General features: G+C 40.7%; 3 protein-coding genes across 9 annotated transcripts; 1 reads left to right on the top strand and 2 right to left on the bottom strand.

Moving 5' to 3' along the window:
* The first annotated feature begins 3,392 nt into the window (after nucleotides 1-3,392).
* Nucleotides 3,393-6,891, top strand: LOC125770150 (ribonucleases P/MRP protein subunit POP1). Its single transcript, XM_049439483.1, has one exon. It carries the CDS (start codon nucleotides 3,697-3,699, stop codon nucleotides 6,169-6,171), a length of 2,475 nt encoding a protein of 824 aa, XP_049295440.1. The 5' UTR covers nucleotides 3,393-3,696; the 3' UTR covers nucleotides 6,172-6,891.
* An 869-nt stretch (nucleotides 6,892-7,760) lies between these two features.
* Nucleotides 7,761-10,681, bottom strand: LOC125770272 (acyl-protein thioesterase 1). Its single transcript, XM_049439676.1, has 5 exons — nucleotides 10,285-10,681; nucleotides 10,076-10,107; nucleotides 9,036-9,423; nucleotides 8,784-8,939; nucleotides 7,761-8,711 (listed from the first exon to the last, which is right to left on the bottom strand). The coding sequence occupies exons 1-5, from the start codon at nucleotides 10,333-10,335 to the stop codon at nucleotides 8,679-8,681; spliced, it is 660 nt and encodes a 219-aa protein (XP_049295633.1). The 5' UTR covers nucleotides 10,336-10,681; the 3' UTR covers nucleotides 7,761-8,678.
* A 493-nt stretch (nucleotides 10,682-11,174) lies between these two features.
* On the bottom strand, nucleotides 11,175-25,256 carry LOC125770228 (F-box only protein 25). Of its 7 annotated transcripts, XM_049439620.1 has the most exons (7): nucleotides 24,565-24,824; nucleotides 23,850-24,359; nucleotides 22,247-23,206; nucleotides 14,514-14,567; nucleotides 14,004-14,430; nucleotides 13,662-13,933; nucleotides 11,175-13,573 (listed from the first exon to the last, which is right to left on the bottom strand). In XM_049439620.1, exons 3-7 carry the CDS (start codon nucleotides 22,348-22,350, stop codon nucleotides 13,363-13,365), a joined length of 1,068 nt encoding a protein of 355 aa, XP_049295577.1. In that variant the 5' UTR covers nucleotides 22,351-23,206; nucleotides 23,850-24,359; nucleotides 24,565-24,824; the 3' UTR covers nucleotides 11,175-13,362. The 7 variants fall into 7 exon arrangements, with proteins under 7 accessions (XP_049295577.1, XP_049295581.1, XP_049295576.1 ...); XM_049439624.1 differs by lacking the exons at nucleotides 23,850-24,359; nucleotides 24,565-24,824 and adding an exon at nucleotides 25,145-25,256; XM_049439619.1 differs by lacking the exon at nucleotides 23,850-24,359.
* Nucleotides 25,257-25,294: the final 38 nt, after the last annotated feature.

Here is a 25,294-nt window from a genome sequence, read left to right as displayed (position 1 = left end):
GGGTCACCAGAACGCTTTGTGGTGTAAAGCGTGATAGCGTGCGCTGATCTATTCCAGTCACTACATTAATTTTAAAAGTGTACAAACACATTCATTCCCACAAATTACGGTTTTTATGCTAATGAATTTTTGTTAAATAAATTTAGCACATTTAGTTCTGTTTTACCCTGTTTTCGCTCATTCAGTAATCATTTGTTTTTATGTATGTATGCCCTATGCATGTTCTTTTTGATAACATTTTTTATATGATAAAAGCGCAATTTCTATACGAATAATTACTAAGAAATTTTATATTTTAATACAAAAATTACAGACTTTAGCACAGCCTAAGTGCAATGAGTCAACACTAGTATCAATTACTGCTTGGAAGGTTGATTAATATTTTAAACACACATTCATTCAAATAAACAGCTGAACATGAACGTAAACATGTTCGTTTCCGTCACAAATCTAGAACATTTCAAAGAACATACGAATATCGTCCAGTATCACGATGGTGTATCGATCCAGAAGGCATCTCTTCCACAACGCTCAACGCCACAACATCATTTCCTGTCTGGCGTCACACATCAAGACCCGACGGCACGCGGCCTGACGATGGAGAACAGCCATGCGGTTGGACATTTGCCACCGAGCACTATTTTAGCCGCTGCACTGCCCTGCACTGTTCGCCGGTTCAACAAAGAATGTTTTGTGTGTGATGTGCATTCTAATAGTGAGGGGTGGAAAATGCACAGATATTTGCAGCTGCTTGCACTACGCGTTTGATGGGTCAATGTACCAGTTTTCAAAAAACCAGAGTTGGCGTACTAATGTGTGCCGGTTAGTCATCGTTATTTTGCCGCCCGTTGTATCATGCGTCATGCTTGGTAATAGTTTTTTGGGGTGACATTCTTGGGCGTGCATTTAACAAGATTAGGGTGACATAATTGTAATTGCAGTTTGTAGTCGGTGCAGTTATTTTTAACGGATTCTTGAATGAATATTATCTCTTCATTGTTTTATATTAACTCATTGTACGTTGCTCTCTTGTTGTTTCGAATGATGCAACTGACCGTTGTCTGTTGTAAAATCTTCAGAAATTGGCCAGTTTTATCAAGTGAAATAACAAGCGGCACACACCCTCCACCCAACACCCTTCCAACCCTCTTTTTGTCATGAAATATGTAAAGGAAATCTTGCATGAAATATTTCAAAGAAGTACTTACCCATTTGTGTGATGCTCTCCTGTTACCCCGTCATTACATGCTTAGCAATTGTCGCGTTCGCGAAAGCCTTACCTTAGCTTAGCTAAGACAGCCTTAGGAAATTTTCAGGTTTTTTGATTTTTTTTATTTTTTTATAATTTTTCATTCTTTTTTTTATTTAAATAATCAATTGAGAGAAAAGAAACTTATTTCAGCCAATTCGCATTAAAAAAAATCAATTTAATTTTTTTTGTAAAATTACTCAAAAAAATGGCATGGGGTAAGCCTTATGAAATTTTCGAGTTGAAAATTTTTTAATTTTTTTTCTGATTTTTTGTTCTATTTTTAATTTAAAGCATTATTTGAGTGAAAAGAAACTTACTGGAGCAAATTCGCAATAAAATATATCACATTTAAAAATTTTGCTGAATTGCAGAAAAATGAGGAATATTTTACATTTTCTCAAACAGGGTAAGGAACTTGGTTCCTCGAATAACTTCTGACACAGACATCTGAGGGCATGGCCGTCCAACAAGAAAATGTAGCCATTGGTGCCATCTATCGACCACAGTTTAAAGATTGGCGATCCGTTGGATACCGACCGAGTTATAGGCAAAACTTGGTGCAAAAATGAGCCTTAGTAAATTTTTATTTTTTTGAATTTTTTTATTTTTTAATTATTATTCACTCTTTTTTTTATTTAAAGCATTACTTGAGTGAAAAGAAACACATTGCAATCGATTGGCATTAAAATAAATCAATTTCATTTTTTTTGCAAAATTTCTCAAAAAAAAACGTAAGGGGTAAGCCTTATGAAATTTTCGAGGGGAAAATTTTTTTGAATTTTTTTTCTGATTTTTTATTCTATTTTTAATTTAAAGCATTATTTGAGTGAAAACAAACCCATTGCAACAAATTTGCATGAAAATATATAACATTTATAAATTTTGCTAAATTGCTCAAAAATGAGGAAAATTTTACATTTTCTCAAACAGGGTAAGGAACTTGGTTCCTCGAATAACTTCCGGCACGGACACCTGAGAGCATGGCCGTCCAACAAGAAAATGTAGCCATTGTTTCCATCTATCGACCACAGGTTAAAGATTGGCGATCCGTTGGATACCGACCGAGTTATAGGCAAAACTTGGTGCAAAAATGAGAAAATTTTACATTTTCTCAAACAGAGTATGGAACTTGGTTCCTCGAATAACTTCCGGCCCGAACACCTGAGAGCATGGTCGTCCAACAAGAAAATGTAGCCATTGTTTCCATCTATCGACCACAGGTTAAAGATTGGCGATCCGTTGGATACCGACCGAGTTATAGGCAAAACTTGGTGCAAAAATGAGAAAATTTTACATTTTCTCAAACAGGGTATGGAACTTGGTTCCTCGAATAACTTCCGGCCCGGACACCTGAGAGCATGGCCGTCCAACAAGAAAATGTAGCCATTGGTCCGTCTATCGACCACAGGTTAAAGATTGGCGATCCGTTGGATACTGACCGAGTTATAGTCAAAATTTGGTGCAAAAATGAGGAAAATTTTACATTTTCTCAAACAGGGTATGGAACTTGGTTCCTCGAATAACTTCTGGCACAGACATCTGAGAGCATGGCCGTCCAACAAGAAAATGTAGCCATTGATGCCATCTATCGACCACAGGTTAAAGATTGGCGATCCGTTGGATACCGACCGAGTTATAGGCAAAATTTGGTGCAAAAATGAGGAAAATTTTACATTTTATCAAACAGGGTAAGGAACTTGGTTGCTCGAATAACTTCTGGCACAGACATCTGAGGGCATGGCCGTCCAAGAAGGAAATGTAGCCATTGGTGCCATCTATCGACCACAGGTTAAAGATTGACGATCCGTTTGATACCGACCGAGTTATAGACAAAAATTGGTGCAAAAATGAGCCTTATGAAATTTTCTAATTTTTCTAATTTTTTAATTTTTTTATTATTTTTCACTCTTTTTTTTATTTAAAGCAATACTTGAGTGAAAAGAAACCCATTGCAACCAATTGGCATTAAAATAAATCAATTTAATTTTTTTTGCAAAATTTCTTAAAAAAATGGCAAGGGGTACCCCTTATGAAATTTTCGAGTTGAAATTTTTTTAATATTTTTTTCTGATTTTTTATTCGTTTTTGATTTTAGAGCATTATTTGAGTGAAAAGAAACTTATTTCAACCAATTATCATTAAAATAAATTAATTTATAAAATTTTGTAAAATTTACACAAAAAATACTCAAAACAGTTCATACAGGACCACAGCCTAACTAAGTTTTAGAACAAATTTGAAACATTTTTCAAATGTAATGACCACCGGTAATACCATAGTTCTCACTGTTTGTTTACCTATCCACCAGCAACGTGCTACTGACAGTTCTTTTTATGCCGGTTCAGTACGTAAATTTTTCTTGTGTCGCTTCAAAGCGCTTTACAAAGCTTTCTTCTAGGTAGACAAACATATTTGTTAAAGTTACCAGGAAAGCGGTTGTAAGGATGGCGTCGCCGTACATGCAGTTTGATGCCGACACTGGTGGGAACATACAGTTGGAGAGCGCTCTGAACCCGTTCAAATTTGCCGATAGCCGGAAGGATGAAGTGTATCAGATGCTGCGCAACATGACCAGCACAATGCACCAGCGGAAGCTGATGCACCAATCGCTACCCCTTCATATGCGTCGTCGAGCCATGTCGTACGAAGTGAACCGTTTGCCGCGAAAGTTCCGTGTCGTGCACACGGCACAGTTCAGCAAGAGCGGCGTGTCGGAGAAGAAAAAGCGTCCTTCGCGCAAGTTCCGTCGCAAAGCGCACAATCTCCTCAAGGAATATGAACGTCGGAAACGGGCGTTTGTGTGGCTGGAAACGCACGTTTGGCACGCGAAACGATTCCGCATGTCGTCCCGGTGGGGGTACAAGATTCCGCTTACACCGTATAATAAATGTTACCGGTCTAGCTATCGTGCCACCTCGAAACACTGCTTGATGCACGATCTTTCGTACGAAGGCTGTGTAGAAGTTAGCGGTCCGGAAACGCTTCTGATGGAAGGCTTGCGAAGATTATGTAGCGAACGAACAGGACTCACCGTAGCTGCCAAAGCATACACCGCTGGGCATCGTGCAGGTTTCGCTTGGTTGTATGAAGATGGTGCGTACCCGTACAATTGCCTTGGTAAAGTACGGTTCGTGTGGCGTGCAAGTGGAGCCGGCGATAACACCGAACGTCGCACTATCTGGATGTTTGCGCATCCAACGTTTTACCGCCAATTGGTCGAACAGTTGGTTAAAGTTTTCCAGCTCAAGAACGCATTACGCGCGACAAACCAAACCATTGAAGATATCACCCGGAATCCAACCGACATTCGATGTCCACGGTACACTTCCGAATCATCCGGCGTCGAGGTAGTGGAGCTAAAGGACACACTTAACCGGTTTCACCTCACAGGACCACTTGCTCATGCCACAATCGTGAAAACGTTTCGCTTATTCACACCACCAACGCAAACGAACACGTCCCATCGGACGTGGTTTAATGATTTCATCGACACCACACCGAAGTACAATAAAATTCTCACACAACAATCAAGCTACTGGACGGATATCAAAGATTTAACCTCACCGGGCGAACTATCTCCGGGTGAAGTGATTGCACTGCTCGTGCAGGATCCGCGCTTGAATCGACCCAACAGACGCACCAAAGCGTTGCCCGATGTGCCTGCACGTTACAACTTCACATCAGCCGTTCTTCCACAGCTGGCACAACCCCGAGCCATCAGAAGCTTTTCGCCCATGTGGGACGAAACGGTCCGCAGGCGTATCACCGAAGAGATGAAAACAACGCATGAGTTAAATCAGCTGCATAGTGTCGAAACATTGATCCCCGAAGAACTGTCCGTGTCGGAAACACATCTCCAGCCACTGCCCATTCTCTTGCTGCAATCACCCGGTTCGCAGGATGCCGACTACAAGCGGCTCGGATACGGATCCAGCTGGGAAGTGATCGTGCCCGCCGGTTACGGTTTAGCCGTTTGGCATTCGTTGGTAATATGGGGCGCAAAATCTGTCGGTCAAAAGGAACTGGAAATGATCGCGCTCGAGTCCGGGGTCGATCGGTCCGATGTGCCGGATACGATGCTCGGTAAGGAGGAAGCGGTCCACAAACAGTCGGAAGCGCTGAACCGATACTTTAACCGCCCAAACAACAAGCGAGTTAACTACACGAAACTTGCCATCGCATCACCGTTTCTCTGTCCCTGGACGCAGCTCGTGCGAGAGTGGAATAATGCGCAAAATGGATCCGATCGGCCTTTCTTCGTTTTGCGCGATCAAGAAATATTAGCAAAATTAAAGCTAGCTTTAGATCGCAAATTTAACATTCATTCCATCGGTCTTTCACCGGATGCGCTCGTACCCGTGCTGCTAACACTTAAAACGCGTGGCAATCCGGGCAATAATGCGATCATCTGTCTCCCGAACCGTGGTGACTTCCGCACGAACAAACACAATCGAATGACGGCCATCCACGGTCCGGTTTATGTGGAACCCGCCCGAAAAGATCCACACGGCCCGGAACGGATCGTACTACGGGCGCAACATCTAACCATGCTGAAGCGCCTAAGGAACCGCCGAGTACGGGAGAAGAAACGTTTGCAGCGTGCCAATCCGGGTGTACTGGTGCGCATACCGAAGGCAAACAACCGTGCGCTGGTTGAGGAACAGTTGAAACGAATGTCCGAACTGTGGCTACCAGCAACACCGGAAACCGTCCGCAACCAGTGCACGCGGGAGTGTTTCGGGTACGTAACGCAAGGTGGATTCAGTCTGTCAGAGGGAACTGTCAACGGAATTGGATACGTAACGGCGAAAGGGTTAGTGAAGCTGTTTAAAATCTGCACCAAGGGTACGATTAAAGTGCTCGTAAGAGGCACACGTACGAGGGGCTATCGTTTCGCCACAATTCGTTTAACATTCTAGAAATAGATAGTGTGATAACAATGAAGCTAATTTAGTTAAGTATAACATTAAACGAATGTGCCTAAAGCAATATACTGCAGATTGTTGAATTGAATGTTTCAGTGAATAAAAAAAAAAACAACTAACGCACCAATCCATCGAATCAGAACTTTCGGTTTGTTTTTTAACCTAAAATATATTATTAAATCTCTTGCGGTGTTCTTACACACCGAATTCGGATTACATTAGTATGTAGCTGATTAGTATTTGCCTTATACGGATTTGCCGCCCCGTAGCCTCTACCTTTCTCTCTCCCGGTCTCGTTTTCTTGCTATACTCCTGCATTGAATGGTGTCTTTTGCATTCATAACATATACGTATTTGCTTTTCATTAGTTGACGAACTGGTCACTGAAGCATGAAAAAGAAGGTGCACGATACTTTTATTTTATCTTCTGTGTTCTTTTAAGGATTTGCCGAAAGGGAAGGAGGACCATTGAGAACGTGAAAGGATACGAAAAGTAAGTCTTGCACGTTTATAGTTGCATATCCGAATTGATACCGATATGCCGAAGGGAAGTGAATGTTTATTAGAGATAATTGAGACAGAAAAGAAGTTGAACGTTTTGCAGATGACTTCTTACAATTAAAATTGTTCCATTTACTGAGGGTCACACTGAATGTCATAAAAGAGAACTTATCATCAGGTAAATTATTGTTAAATTCGAATATACTTCTACTTGCAAAAACTTGTAAAAAAAATCATCAGTAAACGTTAAGCTTCATTCGGTAACTGCGAAAAAAAGATTGTTGTTTTTTTAAATAATTTTAATTCCATTCGGTAAAACGGATTCAAACGGGTTAGATTTGTGTAATGGAAAGGTTATGTTCCACATTTGTTTTGCAAAGAACGGTATATTTGCTCATTGTATTTATGTTGTTTGGCGTTTTTTTTTTTGAGTTGATGAAAGGGTTTTATAGACTGCATGTTACAGACTTTTTTTCTAATCGCAAGAAATTTATTCCCAACACGATCCACGATCTACTTGAATCGTCGCCAATTCGACTTTTGATAAACATTTCTTTTGAGCAAAGAATGTGAACTAAATGGCGAAACAGATTCGTACAACCTGGTGTAAAAACGTCGTGCACCTATTAAAGATTGTTTTCCATACTCGATAGAAGGTGAGCAACCGTTTTGAAAGAATCCTTTATAGATGGTGTTCCTTAATGATCTGTCTGTCTGATTTGTAACACTTTCTGTATCACTGCTAGCAGATTGGTTGTTTATTGTTTTGGATGATAAAATCACTTCAATTTAAATGTATCCATCCAGTCAACTAATATTCAACACAACAACAAAACGCAACAAGAAGACCGTATAAACGAAAACGAAAGGAAAGCAAGTAGAAACAATAGAAAATAAAAATAAAATTTGTAATTAAAACAAAAAAAGGTATAACTGGACGAAGTTAAGTTGCAACAAGCGTTCACTAGAAGAGAAATGTCTAATTAATACTAATCGGGGATCGTCGCTCCGTGCACGGTACTCCGTGACTTTGTAATGACTAAAAATTAAAAAGTTTAACTTTTTCATCGCCTTTTTTATGTGTACTGTATACGCTTATAGGACGCTAGTTATAGATTGCGTACCAATTCTGCACAATTTCAATACTTTTGCTTCTTGTTTTGTTTTAATCGTAGCTGCTCATAGCTTTTCCCATGTCCCCTGTATACCTTTTCGTTTGTTTGAGCCCGCCACATCGTTTGGGCCATTATCACGCATAAGGGTTTAATTTGTTATTTGTATCGAGAGTACTTTTCTTTTATCTATAACGTGATGGCAAAGTCTACACAAATGCTAATAGTAAGTAGTTTATCAGCCCGCTCTACTCTCCAGTGTCACGCAATGCAAGCGATAAGAGCTCCCGCCGTTTGCTGCCGGCGGAATCTTTATTTATCTGGGGATTTTACAGTTGGCTTTTGTGTGTTTCTATTCCACCACAAGCATACGCCGCTACGCAAACAGTGCAGGAAAATCGTGTTTTTTAAACATTGACTCAGTTTCTGTATTGTTTTGCAGTCCGTTTTTTTAAAAGGATAGTTTAACCTTTCATCTTTTGGCTTTTCATCTTTTCACCTACTGCTTATGATTGCTTTCGACGACGCATCCTGGGTAATTTTAGGGTTGTTTTTTAACGTTTTGCTTGCTTTTTGTTTTCACATTGCTTACGCGTACTACATTAATGCGTTAAATCGCGGTATGTTAAACTTTTTTTTTTGCAGTTGATTTGTTTTGTTTTCATCCTCGAGTTTACATAAGTTACAAATTTGCATTAACAGAATGTGAACATTTTGAAAAAACAACCGATACTACATTTGGATGCTATTAGTATGCCTTTTTTCTACTTTCCCATCACGCAAATATATACCCTCTTACGTACGGTTTGACGAATGTAAGCGAACAATCTGCAAATAAGGACACCGTATTGGTGGTCCAGATGGATAAAATGTCGATACAGCGACACTTCACTGGCGAGGAACATGATCATCGATGAATTTCTGCAATCGGAAATACGTTAGATTTAGTTAGAACATCCGGTTAATGTTAATCCGTTTCTTCACTCTTCCTACCTTCATATCGCTCAATTCTGCATCACAGGAGCTGTGGCCCAGCCCTTGGTACGTTTGAAAGTGCGAGTTCTTCATGAACGATTTCAACACACTGGACGATAATTGACCAAACTTGTAGAACACGATAGGATCACAGTCACCATGGCATTGAAGGATCTGTAATGGGAAGAAGTGGCGTTGATTTCATTTATCGTTCGTTCGTTCGTTCGTTTATAATCTAATCCTTCCAAATGCTGTATTGTTTGTACGTACCGGCACAATATCGGGACACTTTCGTACACTCGGGAAGCTTTTGTGCAATGGCAACCAACAGGAAAGGGCCATCACACCGGCCAACGGTTCCGCAAACGTAAGCCCCGCGTACAGGGCAAGGGCGCCACCCTGCGAGAACCCACCGAGCATGATCCGGTTCGAGGTAATGCCGGCCTTCATTTCACTCTGGATGAGCTCGTGAACGTAACGGGTCGCCTTCTTGATACCTTCCTCATCTTCCGGGTCGCTAATCGAGATGGATTTGAGATCGAACCACGAGTTCAACCGAAATCCACCATTCATCGTAACCGGCATGTTCGGTGCGGTCGGACAAATTACCTTCATGTCTGGCGTACGGAGCGATCCCATCGAGGTGGCCCAACCGTGACTACAAAGTGAATGAAAATGAAACATTTATAAACGAAATGGCTGGAAGGAAAAATATAAGCGGCATCTTAAATAAAGCGACAAAACTGTTCCCTCCCGTTTTCCATTAGAATTCTCCTCTGGCTGCTTGGGGAACACATCAATATTGCGATCCGCATTGAGATTTTTCCAAGGCGCGCTACTGATGATGAGGGTGACAATGAAATTACATAATTAAATCAATGTGTCCACATGTAACAGCGTGAAGCCCTTTTAGCAAGCGTGCCACATATATGTGTACAAAGGATCCGTACACTAGGCCGATGGTCGAGCTGAAGGTCACTCAATGCGAGGAACAGGTACCATGTGTGTGTGTTTTTGTATGTGTATGTATACATCACAAAACAACGGAAGGAAACTCGGAATAGCAGTAAAAACTGTTCACATTGTCACACCGAGCGGGCAGCGGCCAGTTAAGCTAGCCTGTACGGAAGACTGAAGTAACGGTGGAAAATTGATTTTTCCATCGCTTTCTTCGCGGCAGTTATCACCATTTGTCCTCTACATTGAATGCTTTGCCGTACGGTGTGAGGCAATGGAAATGTGTTCTTTGCTAATCGCTCTTGGGGTACGTTTTCATTTTTCCCACAGGCACTACCGCCCAGCACACATACCCGGTATCGCCAAGGCCATGAAGGAAGATTAGCTGCAATGGGAAGACAAAGAGAGAAAGAGAAACGGAGAAAGAGGGAGAGATAAGAAGCAGTTCATCAAAACATCGATCGGGTATGTGTTTTGCAGATGCAGCTCTTTTTCACATCACACACAACGGAAGTAGCTGGTGATGATGATGAGCTGTGATTAAACATACAACCCCACTTACCGTTGATGTGTGCTTCGCTACCGATGGAATGATAACAGGTGCAGCAGCCATTCCGGCAAATTTGGGATGTTGGTTTGGGCTTTGCCTTGAGCGGGAGGTAACAGATGCCGGAGACAAGTGTCTCACAGGAACGGTTTTGTTCGTCGTTTGTTTTTCTGGACACGCTAACTTTCACCTTACGATTGGCACGCGGAAAATTTCAAACGCGTTACTGTTTGCACGAATGTGAATGATTTTTCCTGCGACTGTTCACCTTTTCCTCTCTTTCCTTCGTTACCGAATTGGGGTTTTCTCTTACTTTCCCACAAGCTTTCTCGCTTGGCAGCAAGTTTTTCCGACGCGCACCAACAAACGCACGAAGTTCGTACAGATTGCCGAAAATTGGAAACAAACGCACGACAGATTGACAGTGACACCTAGTAACGTTTCCGGCCATGGCAGATGACATATTAGTAACTTTTTATATTAAATAAATCATACAAAAATAATTATGTTCAGAACAAGATGAATTTTTCATGCAAATATTTGATCAAAGCTGAAAGTGTATAACTTTTATTCATAAACAATTTCAAAAAATGAAAAGTTTGACACCACTGATGCATGCGAAGTGTGTATTTTAGGTCAAAATTTGTATGGGTTTTTTAATGTATGTACAAAAACCAACAATGTAAAAGCACATTTTCAAAGCACAACAAATCATTTACTTCTTTTGTAAACGGAAAAGAACTGTAGAAATATTTATTTTAGATCATTTACATAATTTGATAAAATGCATCGAAAACGCCTGACAGTATGCAATTTGGATTCGCTAGTGGAATACGAAATCCTTAGGAATTCTTTTTAGAATATCCTCAGGTATGTTTCGGAGGTTAGTAAAATAAATAATACAATTGTAATATCGTAGTTAAGTTTACTTAAAATGTCCACTTGTCTGTAGTGATATTTTGTTTTCATTGTTTGATTAGAGTACGTTCTACATCTGCTGCTGCGAACGAGGTTTCGTCGCTGCCCGATTCTTCAAGCTTATTTCTACCACTCAATTCGTCGCGGTGCCGGTTAACGGAGATGTGTTTTTGTATTTCTCTTTATTTCATTTGGAAATATTGACGAATTTTTCTAAGCGTTTATAGAGTACGTGGATTAAACGTGAAATGAACGGAATCTATAATTCCAACATTATGTATAATTAACACGGACAACGAAACCGTAATTGAGTAAAGGCTTACAACTGGTTAACATCTTTCACGGAACTATAGAAGATGAAACAGGTTTGCCTATGAACCATTGACATTCAAATAATCGACTATTATTAAAATGAAATCATCTATTACCGCTGTATATGAAAGGATGAGTCTGTTTCTACCATACGACAACACTCTTGAAGGTGATGTTACCGCATCGTTATCCAAAGTGTACTGAAACGTGGGAAGGAAATATAACTAACCATAATGAGGACAAATATTTATAAGTCCATCATTTGACGTAAGTCACTCAATTGGCTAACGAATCCTTTTGACTTTTTTGAGTAGCTAAAACGAGGTCGAGGTCGTGTACGAAAGCTAATCGTTCGAAGTTCTTAAAAACATCCAAAAAGCGATTGTTAAATGGTCCGTTTATACGTAGAATTGAATATACTGCAATGCTTAAATGAAGCCCTCTCTTTTGTCACTTTTTCATCACCTGATCCATTTCAATCCAATGCATTTTAACCTCGGCAAACGCATTGCTTCTATCGCACGCTTTATCACATAATTTCTACACGATTTCAACTCCTTCAAAGTTGTTAAACTTACAGTTACTCGTTCGCATACCTCATCTAAAGCTAGTATATACTAACATTCTATTACAAACATTCTCTTTTCGATCGTCCTTTCTCCTACTCCTGCATTGCATTGCTGTGAATATCATCGAATAAAGATCATTACGTACGAAAATGGATTGACCCATTGGAACACAGATTGAACAACCGAACGCTACGCTTATCACAATCAGATAGAGAAAACATCATGCAATACAGTTATTGTTTTGTTTAAAAACACTTTAAGAAATTGCAATAAATTGAATCACGTTGCTGTATAGTTATAGTTAAAGTGTAACTTGCTATTGAAAACGCTAGAGCTTATCGTAGAATAGATATCGGTACGAAAATATGTGAAAAATGAGCTCAAATTTCCTGTACGAACCGTATTGTCCGAGTCGTGCTACCATTTTCTCGTTCCTATTTGCGTGCGACCTGGTGGAAGTAAATCAACTTAAACCGTCACGAACTTCAGCTCGTATATCCAACAATCTTGCATTAGGTCCAGGTCCACGGTATAACGGTGGACTTGCGTATTGTTTTGGACCGCTCTTTCAGCAGAACCCAGTCTGCAGTAGTGAAAGCTGCAGCTGAACGATCGTAAATAGATGCCGGCAATATGTAAATAGTAGCACTTTCAATAACGCGCTTTATCATCGCATTTAACGGGTTAAATATGGGTTTGATTGAAAATAGTTGATGTTCGGTAAAACGTATCAGCGCTTTTTTTTCCAAAATATTTCTCTGTTTTGCTTTGTTTATGAATATATAGATCGTTTTCACATCTCTTCCTTATAACAGTGCCCTAGCAGCGAGTCGGTCGTGTTCGGCTTTTTAACACATCTATTGGCTCTCAGTTCTATTCCTTTTCGTTTAAATGATTGAAAGATAGTACAATCATTGATACGCTAGAATCCTTTTGCACCATTTATTGCTAGCAAACTTTTTCATTTGCCGCTACTTCATCGCTAATCTCCTTGTGAACACACAAATTACGTAGAGTTTATCTTGTTTGTTCGGTTTTTAGATAGAAAAATATAAATATAGTTGAGTGAAGATTGTGTGTGTGTGTTTTTTCTCATCTTCTCAGAAGTAATGTTTGTCAACTCCTGCCCTTGATCATTGCCAGCAATGTTACACAGCTGCCTAAAATGTGAACTAATACCATTTACTGCAGATACCTTTCAACTATTCGCTTCTCTTACTTTCATCTCCGTAGAGCAGAGCAACAAACTTCAAATTTTGCAGAAGGAAAATTGGCCATTGCACATATTGCGCTCTTACAGTGAAAAGTACTGCAGAAACTTTGCCGGCGGTACGGGTTGCGTTTCGTTGTTATTACTATTGCCTGCTTCCTGGACACGTTGCCGAAAGTCGGGACATTGGTCAACGATACACGGATGCCCAGCGGAAGGCCAGAACAGGCACCGACACAGCCGACAGAATGCTAAAATTTCCGCATACTGTAACTCCTCACGTACTCCGTACATTCTGGTGAAAGGAAAACGGAAAATCAAAATATCAGCCACTAATGTAAGCCCTGAAATCATCCGTAACACAGTACCACACAAACACTTACTTTCTCAAGGCGTGATAGATCGCCTGCCAGTTGCGGTGTCGCTCCTTCGTATCCTGCAGACACATCTTCTCTAATATCACATCGATTTGCTGCTTGGTAAATTGACAGTGTGATAGCTCGCGCCAGACACGCTGTTCGGAGATAAGGGCCGCCATTAGCGACCAAGCGGATGCAGAAGCTTCCAGGTCCTTGTAGTCGGTGATTCGGAGTATGATTTCACGTACACACTCCTCGGGCAGGTCGTGTAGTTTTGGACGAATGTTTGGACCGGGCTGGAAGGAGTAACAGTAAAGCATTAGATCAAACAATTCGGCAGATTGTATGGTGAACCATTCGTCATACCTCCTTAATTTCAATCTGACTAGCTATATCCTGTATGCGCTGGATTGTTTGCACATGTTCAGCCCACAAAGTTTGGCTGCCGAGCGGTTTGCCCCAGCACTTTTGATTCTCTTGATTGAGCAGCGCACGCAGCTGCTGTACCAAACCTCGCAACACATTGATGTTCTGCTGCGAGTCGCTCACGTACGTGGCCACTTCCTCCAGCATCTGGAGCAAAAGCCGTTGGGCACCGCCCGGAAGACTGGTGATTCCTTTGCCGGAAACGAGCAAACGCAGCAGGGCACACACATAGTTAAACCGGCGACCATCGCGTACGGAGCTGCGAAAATCCAACCGCCGAACCGCCTCACCGAGCCCATTGAAACCGGCAATCTCGCGTGTACACTTCAGTGTGATGTGACAGTGTGGTGGTACTACTTCGTTGTCACTAAAAGGAAACCATTGAAAATTGAAAACGTCATTATTGAAATTGTTCAACAAGAACCATTTGCCTGACAAACATTAACATACCCATTCTCATTATCCTGTTCAGTGTCACTAGTACTACTGCATTCCGAAATACACCTGAAACGAAAAAAAAAACAGAAAACTATTTAATATTTACTACATCAATTACAAAGTACATAAAGTTGCATCAGAAAAGGCCATCAGACCTACAATTCATACTCTGCTGTTGATGTACATCATTGTACCAAGCGCATCAATTAACTCTACAATAAAGCATTTGAAGCACAGTGGTCAACGTATTGTTGATGTAGTGCGAAAACTCCAGAAACCATTAGTTGCCACAGAAGCCGGTGTGTGGTGCGCGGAACGTTTCATCGATATTGTCGATGCGTAACGGAGGCGCATCCATCGATTTTACACGCTTGTCTGCCGGTCAGCCACGCTTAGATGCAACAGTTCGCTTGTGTATTTACGGACGTGTGTCTAACATCTCTTTACTGAGCATGCTACGGTTATCACGGTTTGACGGATATGCACGAATACTCTAAAACCTTCTTGTATCCATCGTTCCCATTCGTACGTTCCGTTCAGCAACGGTTTGCATCATCGATTTGAAAGAAAGGAAAATCGGTATGCAAAACGCTTGAAGGAAGGAAAATATTTCTTCAGGTCGTTCATACGATTCGACTTGGTAGGGGAACCATCGGTGTAATTTGCACCTTCAGTGATTGGTTATATTGAAATGGAAATTCAATCACCGTGTTGCTTCTGCTGATCTTTTACTCTGGTTTTTTTTTACTTAACCCGCTTTAGTATTCTTCACAAGCTGGATTTTGGGTGTTGTTCAATCAACGTGAAACCAATATGAAATAAAATTTCATTATAATCTCCTTATAGCTTCTTTATATTTTATAGGTTATAAATAACAACATTTTGAATAAAAAAAAGCATACAATGATTTTTAGTATTTCTTTTAAGCTGGAAAAACAAAGTTTAAATTTAGAGAGGGAAAATCCTAACATTGATAATTTTGTTGTAGCAAACTATCCGAGAAAATGATGACAGAAGATGAAAAACACCTCTTTATTATGATTATCTTACTTACAAGAGATGACCCATGTTAAGGCTGCTGTACATGCATATGAAGACCTGAAATTGTAGATCTACGATCATTTAGATTGCAACAATCTTGTGTTACCTTCCTATTTTCTTGTAAAACCTCGCTCGTACTACAATCCTCATCATCATCAGTGTCCGCACTTCCTTCACAACATTAACGCTGGAGGAGCAACTACAAAGCGACAACTACCGCTGAATCCATCTCTATGATGTCACGTCTTGTGGTGGAAAGTGAAATCAACGGCGAGAGCAATTAAGTCCGCCCCGAAAGAAAGTAACAACAGACAAACTTCACTCGGATGTGAGGGTAATTTGTTTTCCCGCTAGGTTTTTTTGTTGCGATTTGTTTGTTTATAAAGCCTTTTTGCTGCTGAAGCTTGTAGCTTATGGCGGGCGTAACGTTTAAGCGCCGCTCGAATTGAACATAGTGTCGATCATTTCGAATAAAAGTAAAAGCGTATCAAACGCAACAATAGGAGAGGGGTGGAATAAGAGCAGAAGCACCATTTAATAGGCATTGTACATTATGCTGTACCACAATTTATGTAGTATCACACACAAATGAAGATCTTTTTTTTCTGAAGTTGCCGGGTGATGCTTTGCAAGTGCCAAATGCTTGCGGAGGTTATGATTCAATCTGACCTCCAAAAGAAAATATAGAAAAAATAGTTTGACCTACTTGTGTTTGACCCATTTCCGGGCACAGCATGCTACCTTCTAAGAATCATGTAACGGTTACCTTACCGATATCGCGCACGTTGCCAACAAGACATAGCCGTCATCAATCCTATACTTCCCAAAGAATGTCATGCGGCCAGGGTGCGTCAGTAAGTTTAGTGAAAGTTTGCACTTAAGAGCTAAAATAATTATGTTTGGAATTCTGTAAATAACTTGACAGTTCCACGTTTACTTCAATAATCCACTCCATTTCATCTTGTGTGGTCAGTTTAGTACTTTGTTAGCATATGTACATCGTAACACGAATGGTTTACAACCAGTTCACCTACAATCACATACCAGCAGATGAACATGCCTGAACTAACCTGGTCTTATCTAACCGTTTCACTATTATCACATAGAAATGCTTTCCACACAGGTTCTTCCACTATTGATTGAATTGCCCGAGAATTTATCCCCAGAATCACGTAGAATGATGGACATGTGGGTGATCTGCAAGGTTATAAAGCGCCTGACCATTGCAAGGTTCTTGCCATACACCCCAAACCACACGCCGGTGACGGCAGGTGACGGCAAGAAAGTGCTACCGCAAGAAAGTTAATTTGTGACGAATAACAAAAACATGACGAAGTGTAACACAGCCGGTGTAGTGATTATTATGCTGCATGTGCTGCAGCATTGTAGTGCTACGAATGTGACAACGATGGCGATGAGCGAAGACACATCCACTTCGGAGTCTATAACGCTGAGCACATCGGATTCGACCACCATGCCGAACAACTCGACGTCTTTCGTGAGTGAATACAGTGACGGTTACGTTCAGAATGGAAACCCACAAGTGACTACCAGTGGCGTGTCAATTGCAACTATTATTGTATCTGTAGAACGTTCAGAACAAGTGGCCAACGAACCACCAACAACGCAACGTCCGAACGTTGGGGAAATTTCTACGAATCCTGCTGTGCCCATGAAGGACGATGATACTAACTCTGAACGGAATAATTCAACTAGTACTGAGCAACCATCAACTCCATATCATATTCAAAGCGATGATGCCCAAGTGTCCGACAAATTTGTTTCATCATCGAAGATGAATATGACGGATTCTAGAGAAGAAATGGATGTAAGTGACGTTGATACCGACGGTCGTTCGGTAATTGCAGAAAAAGAAACATCCAAGGCGTACGAAACGGAAACACAATCGTCTGCCACGGGTGAGGGCAATCCTGAAAATGAGGTTGTAACATCGCTACCAGATGATTTAACACGAGCTGGTATGAAAATAGGTGAGGCAGACGTACTGGATGATGACCCCGACTATTTTGAAAACCTTTCGGAAACATCTAGTACAATGAAGAACGATTACGATGTGGAAAAGAACGGAACGTCCGTTGTAGCAGGAATGTATTTAGACAATACAACAAATCTAAGCTTAAACGATATGAAAGAATCGGAGACACCGTTAATAGCTGATGATATAGTGGAGCGAAACGAACAAGACACTAGTAAACCCATTTTTTCGGAAGATGCTATGGCAAAGTTACCTGCTGGTGATATTTCAATGCAACCGAATGAAACGACTCCATCCGCTAACACGAGCAGCGAAAGTGGATCTCCTGATATTGATAATATAACTAACACGCCAACTGTCTACGCAAGTAATTTTAATGAAACAGATCAGAAAAGAAAAGCTAGCGAGTGTGATGCAGAACCTTTGCAGGATCCCAATATGCCTAGTATTGATTCATCCAACAATACCTTTGGGAATGAAAACAACCCATACGTACAACAGCAAACAAACAGCAATGGTACGGAAGTTGCTACGGATAACCACAATGTGTCCAACAGAACATCAGAAAATGACAGTGCTCCACAGAATTCCGAGTCGTCGGGCGGATTTCAGGAAGTACACCTGTTGGCCGATGATATAAGCCTTGATAATCCTGAAGGCGAAAGTATTAATGAATACGATACAGGGGAAAACCAAGCGTCAGATAAAAAACCATCCGAAGAAACAATAGATGAAGGAAATTCCAATACTACAACTTCATTGTCTGACTCAAGTGGAAGTGTTGAAGAATGTGACGCTCCTTCTTGTGAAAACTCGAATAATCAAACCACTCTTAATAACATCCCTAATGTCAGTGAAACGACTGAATCTTTACCGCAATATACACCAATTGATCAGAAAAACATGTCAAACCTGCAAAATACTGGCAATGATTCTCGACCAGTTAATGTAGGGTCCTCTATGGATGAACCTACACCGTTGTCCATTCCAGGCACAGAACCGCAACTAAGTGAAGTTGGTGAAGATAAGCCTCTACCATCTAGTGAAACACAAACTCTACAGATGTCCACCCAACAAGATAACTATAGCACCCAATCATCACAGGGAGATATGACACATTTAAAAGAATTCACAGCGAATGGGCAAATCGTGAATAAAACGTATATAGTGCCTATGGGAGATGTATTGAAAATTGTGATAAATCAAGCAGTAACGTCAGTATCTACAGCTACTCAGGTACCTCAAGAAGATACACCTACCGAAGACAATGAAGATGACGACGAGTTAGGAGAACCTGTTCAGCAAGATCCTCCCAATGAGAGTGTTGAAGTTTTAGCTGATGACATTACTTTTGTGGAAGTAGACGAAGAAACAGCTCCTCAGATGCCTCAAGAAGATACACCTATCGAAGACAATGAAGATGACGACGAGTTAGGAGAACCTGTTCAGCAAGATCCTCCCAATGAGAGTGTTGAAGTTTTAGCTGATGACATTACTTTTGTGGAAGAAGATGAAGAAACAGAACAAGGCAGCCTGCCAGTGGAAGAAAACTCGAAAGATTCCTACTTTACAACTACCACCTTCAAACCATACTTCATTTCGGAAAGTCGTGAACCGACACCACCATCGGCTAAATGTCCGTTTTCCTCTAAAAATCCAGACACAAAGACAGCCAAAGATGAGCAACAGCGAACTGTCGAGCATCGTCCCGAGGGTCAGATCGTTGAAGATCCTTATTACTATGAGGTAGATCCGTTCTGTCTAACGCGACATCACGTGCTGATACCGGCCGTTCCCGTCATTCTTCCGCAGTGGTGTTTCGTACCGGACACGCCTGACTTTATGTGTCCCAGATATGATTTGGGTTTCCACATTGCGTTCGCACACGAAACACAGCGCGACATGTACTACCGCTGCGTCTATGGACAGGCGATCCTGCTCAAGTGTCCCAACCTGCACTATTGGGATGATGAGAGAAAGATCTGTATGCTGACGACAGATTTTAATCACTACCAGCGACAGCGCTACCATCCATCGCAAAACCTGTACGATCAAGCGACTCACCATCACTGTCAGCACTGTCGGCGAAACTTTCTACTTCCACAGGAGCTAGATCCTACTGCCCAATGTTCTGATCGTATACTGCTCGCCTGTAACACCGATGGAACGTTGTCGGTGTACGAATGTCCGGGGTTTTACTATTATGATCGACAAATACAACTGCGCTGGTATGCGGATTTGGAACGATGCGATTATCCTGCTGATGGCGATGGACCGTGGCGTTAATAATTGTGCGAACAGTAAAACGCTAAGCTTCCGACTCCGAGGAACAATATTACTAATCCCTTGTAAGGAACAGCACATAAAAAATCAGATCTATTTCTATGCACGCTTACACAAATAAATAAAATAAAATAAAGACGTTACTATTCAACAGTTTTAATGGAGAAATAAACGAATCATTTACGATCATTTTACTAATCCATTAATCTTTAGATATTACTGTATTATCCATTAGTAAGAAGACTACCGATGGAGTCAATAGAGGAAAACTCACAAGAGATGTTTGTTGCATCAACCAGCTGATCTGATATACTTTTGATCCTCGCCATAGTAAAAGTAAAAACAACCATTAAACAAACTTTTGATTCCTGTACACGCCTCTGCTGATTATACAGAAGATCTTCTTAACTATTGTTGCAGACGGTTGTTTACTTAACGGTGTCATCACAATTATCGCCATGAAATCGAAGAGAGGCCATTTAAAAAGATGACACATCCACTGAAAGTGATGAACCGAACGTGAATGAGAAGAAAAGGCAACAAAGTGCGTGGGTGTGAGAAGATCATAATATCCAAAAAGGTAAAAACAGCAACAAGTAATATTAAACATGCCAACGATTGTGGTGATTGGCATAAGAAAACAAAACCTCTTTAGTGGGCAAATCTAATACTAGGTGTGTGTAAAAGTTATATACGGAAATATGATAATACTCATGTGTAATATCTGTTTCTTTATTTATTTTGGTAATATACTTTTCGATAGATGATCTGACAAACGATCGAACCATTGAGACCATTTACATCGCAATGCTTAGATTAAACATTGACGTAATGACCCTCTTTAAAACGTTATGAGAATACCACCTAATCTATAATTCCGTGAAGTATTCGTATATCAGCCACCATCGACTTAGAAGATCTGGTAGGTACAGACCGAGATGACGCAATTAGTGCTTTGAGATATGTTTGAAAAAATTCTTCTAAGCGAACCTTTTAATATCATATTGTCATGTGTTCTCATACAACTTTTAATACACCAACTTTCTCGTAAACCCAAGAAAACATCAGACAAACGACTCGACTCGCCTGCGGGAATGCCAGTGTGGGCCCTTGTATACATAAATCGATTGGAAGAGCTCGCGTTGTCTCGCATCATTCTCTCTGGATCATTGTACTGTTTGTTTACTTTTGCAGCTGACTTGTGTTTGCATTCAACATCTCTTACTCTCTTTGTATCTCTCTCTATCTCTCTCGGCTTCTGACTCATCTTTTGGTAACTTTTTTTTCTTTTTCAGCGACACGCTCATGTAGGAGAATCGCGAGCATAGCTCTTGAGCAAAACGGCGAGCATAGAACGTTCATTAAACTCAGCTGACCGTTGCCAACAATGCTTCCAACATTGTTTCTTTTTTATTGTAGTCGTTACGCATGTGTACAGTGTAAATACTAACACAGCACAGGCCAAGGGAAAAATATGACAAAACGCCATGGAACAATGCGCACAGTTCTCAACAATATTTCATGATTTATATAAAAAAATACTGTACATGAATTCATGTTTAATAAGTTGATAAATATTGACCAGAACGTTATGAAGAGCTACTTTCAAAAACAAATACAATTTAGTGCTACCGGATCCATTTGTTGATTGATTTATCAAATGTTAAATTTATCTTTACTAAATATCTCCTCTTTGTTTGGTAGTGTTTGATAAATCGGTAGTCTTTTAGTCTATCTCTTTGCAGTAAGGGAAAGGTGCTAACAATAGAAAATAAAACAATAAATTGTCATGTTATCAACGAAAGGGCGGCCAGCTACCCTTTTTATCAAACAACGACGAAAACATTTCTATCTGATCATTTTCGATAAAGGAAACACATACATAAAAAAGCGCAAAAATAAATTAATAAATCATTATCGATATTTTGTGTAGATAAAAGAGAACCTTAGTCACGCAAACAATTGTACAGTCTTGGCATAACCGACGTCAACAGGTGACGCTTCTATTGCTGTGTATTACCGGGGGGCAATATCAAACAGTTAGGCACGCTTTTAGCAATAGTTGAATTTTGTTGTTCTTTTCGCTTCCACCTACCCACTGGATGAGTCATTAAATTTAATTGGATTACGACCCGCCACACTACTAATTATGAGAGCAAGCGCGTCGGCTAAGCTTGACTGGATTCCTGGTGGTTGACTGTGGACGTGTGTGCCAAGTATTACCGCAAGTGTCATTTAGATGACTTTATTATTTCCCATAAAAAATCGTTTACTACTGCAACTATACTACAAAAGGAGGCAGAACATCAGCTTGCACAACGTATGCCCTCAGTATAGGCTTCTAAAAACAAGAGTTAAATTGTTATGTAACATGCCGATGGCCGTCGGGCACTTTAGATCATTTAGATTCTAAGGGTTTACTTACCTTTTCCGCTTGACACACTCGAGCACCTTTAGCTTTTCCCAGCCTTCGTCAGTCTTCACCCAGGAATCTCCAGGCGAGCGCCAATCTTTCGAGATGAAGGGCATCGTGATTGATGTTTTCTAAACGTTTCTCACAGTAAAAACCGTACTCCACGCACTAACAACACCTTTTAGGTCGTAGTAAAGTCACGGCACAAAGTGAAGTGGAAATGAAATGCCGTTCCTTATAAAAATGCACAAGATGCGCCTACTATAATGCGTACGTTCTAGCAGCGTTTGGTTCGACCTATTCAACACGAAATATTTTCAATTTTCACAGCCTGCTTCTGTGCAATAGACGTATTCCTGTGACGTCCTGTATTTAACAAATCATGCGGAAATATCTTCGCAGAAGACAAACGCGAATCGTGTTGCGATGATGGCATTAAATGTTTTTCCACTTGCTCTGACACAGACACAAACACACACAGACGCCTCTTTTAATGATGCTGCAAATTTACTTTCTCTATGCAACGCCGATGCAATCCACCATCTCACTCACTCACACTGCACACTGGTCGGTGCGGTTTGCAGCTTCTTTTTCTCTGGAAATCTGGTAATTTGCAACGGTTTCACTCGGGATAATCACTTCCTTCTGACCGGTGGGGTACGACCACGGCAGACAGCGGGCGGAAAAGCGGTTCGTCAACAACAAAAAAAAAACTCACAAACCCCCTCATCCACGGCAGGAGATTAGCTTTCGCTTTTCGCGTGTTTTGTGTCTTGTATGCCGCGATGTGACCTCGATGTTTGAATGTCGAACCTTTTCCTTGTTATGTTTGGTGTGTCCGACGAATGGTAGCTTTGTGCTCAACGTAACACACAGTGCGACTCAAACTCGATCCTTCTCTTTAGAATGCAGTAAGTTTATGGACTTTCATCGTTCCTTCTGCAGCAGCAACAGCATCAAGCAAGGATCAATCTATTAAGAATAGTAGCAATGAAGACGAAACAAAATAATAAATCGAACAGAAATACGATAAAAGGAGAAGAAAACACGTCAGAAAAAAGAAAAGCGTCACGTTCTTAGTTTTCCGACTAGAGTTTCTATGCGAAAACAGGGAACCGTTCAAATGTCAGTCAATGACATTCATTGTACTATTTTTGAATTTTCATCTATCCAGCCCTCGGTTCCTTCATTAATCCCCTTTGGATTTAGGTCTTCGTCTCGTCTTCTCTCTTTCTTTCGAATCTTTCTAAGAATGTCGTTTACCTTTACTCCGATGCACTTTTTTACGTAACCTGGAGGTAACGACGTAAAATTGGAGTCACAAAACTCCGTCGAATCACAGTTTTCCTTCACTGCTGCTCTCCCTTCGTTCCCTTCGTTTATCTTTCATCTACATTAAATCGCATCGTTGGTTGCTTCTCGGTAAGAATCTTTGCACCAGCACCACGTTCCGTTCTATTCTTGGCGTGACGAGAGAGGAAATTGCACCTTCTGCTCGTTCAACAAATGCATTTTTTTTTCTTCTTTGAGAAGCATTTCAAAGTGCACGCGTACTTTGAAGAGAACGGCACGGAACAGAATGTTTCAGAATATGCAAGAGGAGAGATGCCCTTACCGTTAAGTTGAAACCTTTACTGCTCCATGCATAATGCACGTGCACACTGTTTTGAGGAAAAACGCGCCCAGACGCACACACACACTGACACATGTGCGTGTGCCAATATCTGTCATACGCAACGGTGTTGTTTCGTGAGCTCTTTGTTATGATTTTTCCACAGCATATTGCATTCGATTAACTGGATTGTACTACCCTTTGTGCAGATTTTTTTAGTAAATGGATATTAATTTCACAATTAACTATACTTAGTACACTCGTAATCAAAATAAACTGAACTTTAATATAATACGCTACAGTTAAACTACCTACAAAACTTTCGCATGGTAAATACACATCGCGCGACTGCCCTTTCCGTCACTACAGGACACTTAATGGCGACGTAGTATAGCAAAAAAAACTTTACTTCTATTTTACTCGTGGAAAGTCGATTTGCGTCGCCGTTTCGATCGGTTTGGATGATATGCTTTTTGTTGTTGCTGCTGTTTACTCTTCGCACTGTTTAATCTTCTTGAGTAGTGGGGTGTTGTACGACACGGCACGAAGAGGAGCAAAAAAGCGTAAGAAAATTGCGATGCTTAAACACTCCAGTCACAAGCAATAAAAAGCAATTCTCCATTTGATCACACTTCAGCGTAGAAGGGAATGGCGTAACACCATTCGGTTAACTTTTCCAAAGATGCAATAGAACACTTTGGAAATGGATTAAACCTACCGAAACGCTAATTGTTGAGGTTTCGCGGACATTCACTTCCACAGTACAACACGATATGCAGGAGCTACGTTTTCAGTGTGCGTTTGGAGCTGTTGCTGTTTTCTGAGCAATTTTTGTTTGTTCCGCGCTCGCGCTCTTGTTTTGCTCTTTTTCCTTGTCTAGCTCTAGTCAGATTGTTTCTCTCACTCGCGCATCTGTTTTCTTCATCTAACCGACAACGCAATCGAATCGAAAAATGTGCTTCAAGAAGTAGCAATCAATTCCAATCACAATCTTTTTGTTCGCGATGTGTTTTACCTACAACAAAAAATTTCCAATCTACGATGAGAACACATAGTGTTAATTTTCGATTGAATTTAGTAATTACACAATTTGAATTATGTTAGCAACATTTTTCGAGAGAGGTTTCCAGAGAGTTTACTGATGCAATCTCGATTGGGAGAACGCTTCAGGTGAGTTGTTGTTCCTGCTCACCAACACTACTACCTTGCAAAAAACCAGGAAATGTGTAAAATCGTTTGATTCTGCAATCGGTAAAATCATGTTTTTCACTATTTATTCTTCGATACGCATTACTTACCCTTTTTGAATCGAGATTTACGATGAGAAATGCTATTTGCGATCGGATTGGATTACATTTCTGAGCATAGGTTTATTTCTGCTGCAACGAATGGAAAAACAAAACAAAATCAGCTGTAGCCAATACGAGAGCGTAGCGTGTATTAGTGTG

This window comes from Anopheles funestus, chromosome 3RL, assembly GCF_943734845.2.
Source record: "Anopheles funestus chromosome 3RL, idAnoFuneDA-416_04, whole genome shotgun sequence".
Classification (NCBI taxonomy): Eukaryota; Metazoa; Arthropoda; class Insecta; order Diptera; family Culicidae; genus Anopheles; species Anopheles funestus.
Note: the sequence above shows the minus strand (reverse complement) of the source record. Positions and strands in the feature narration are given on the sequence as shown.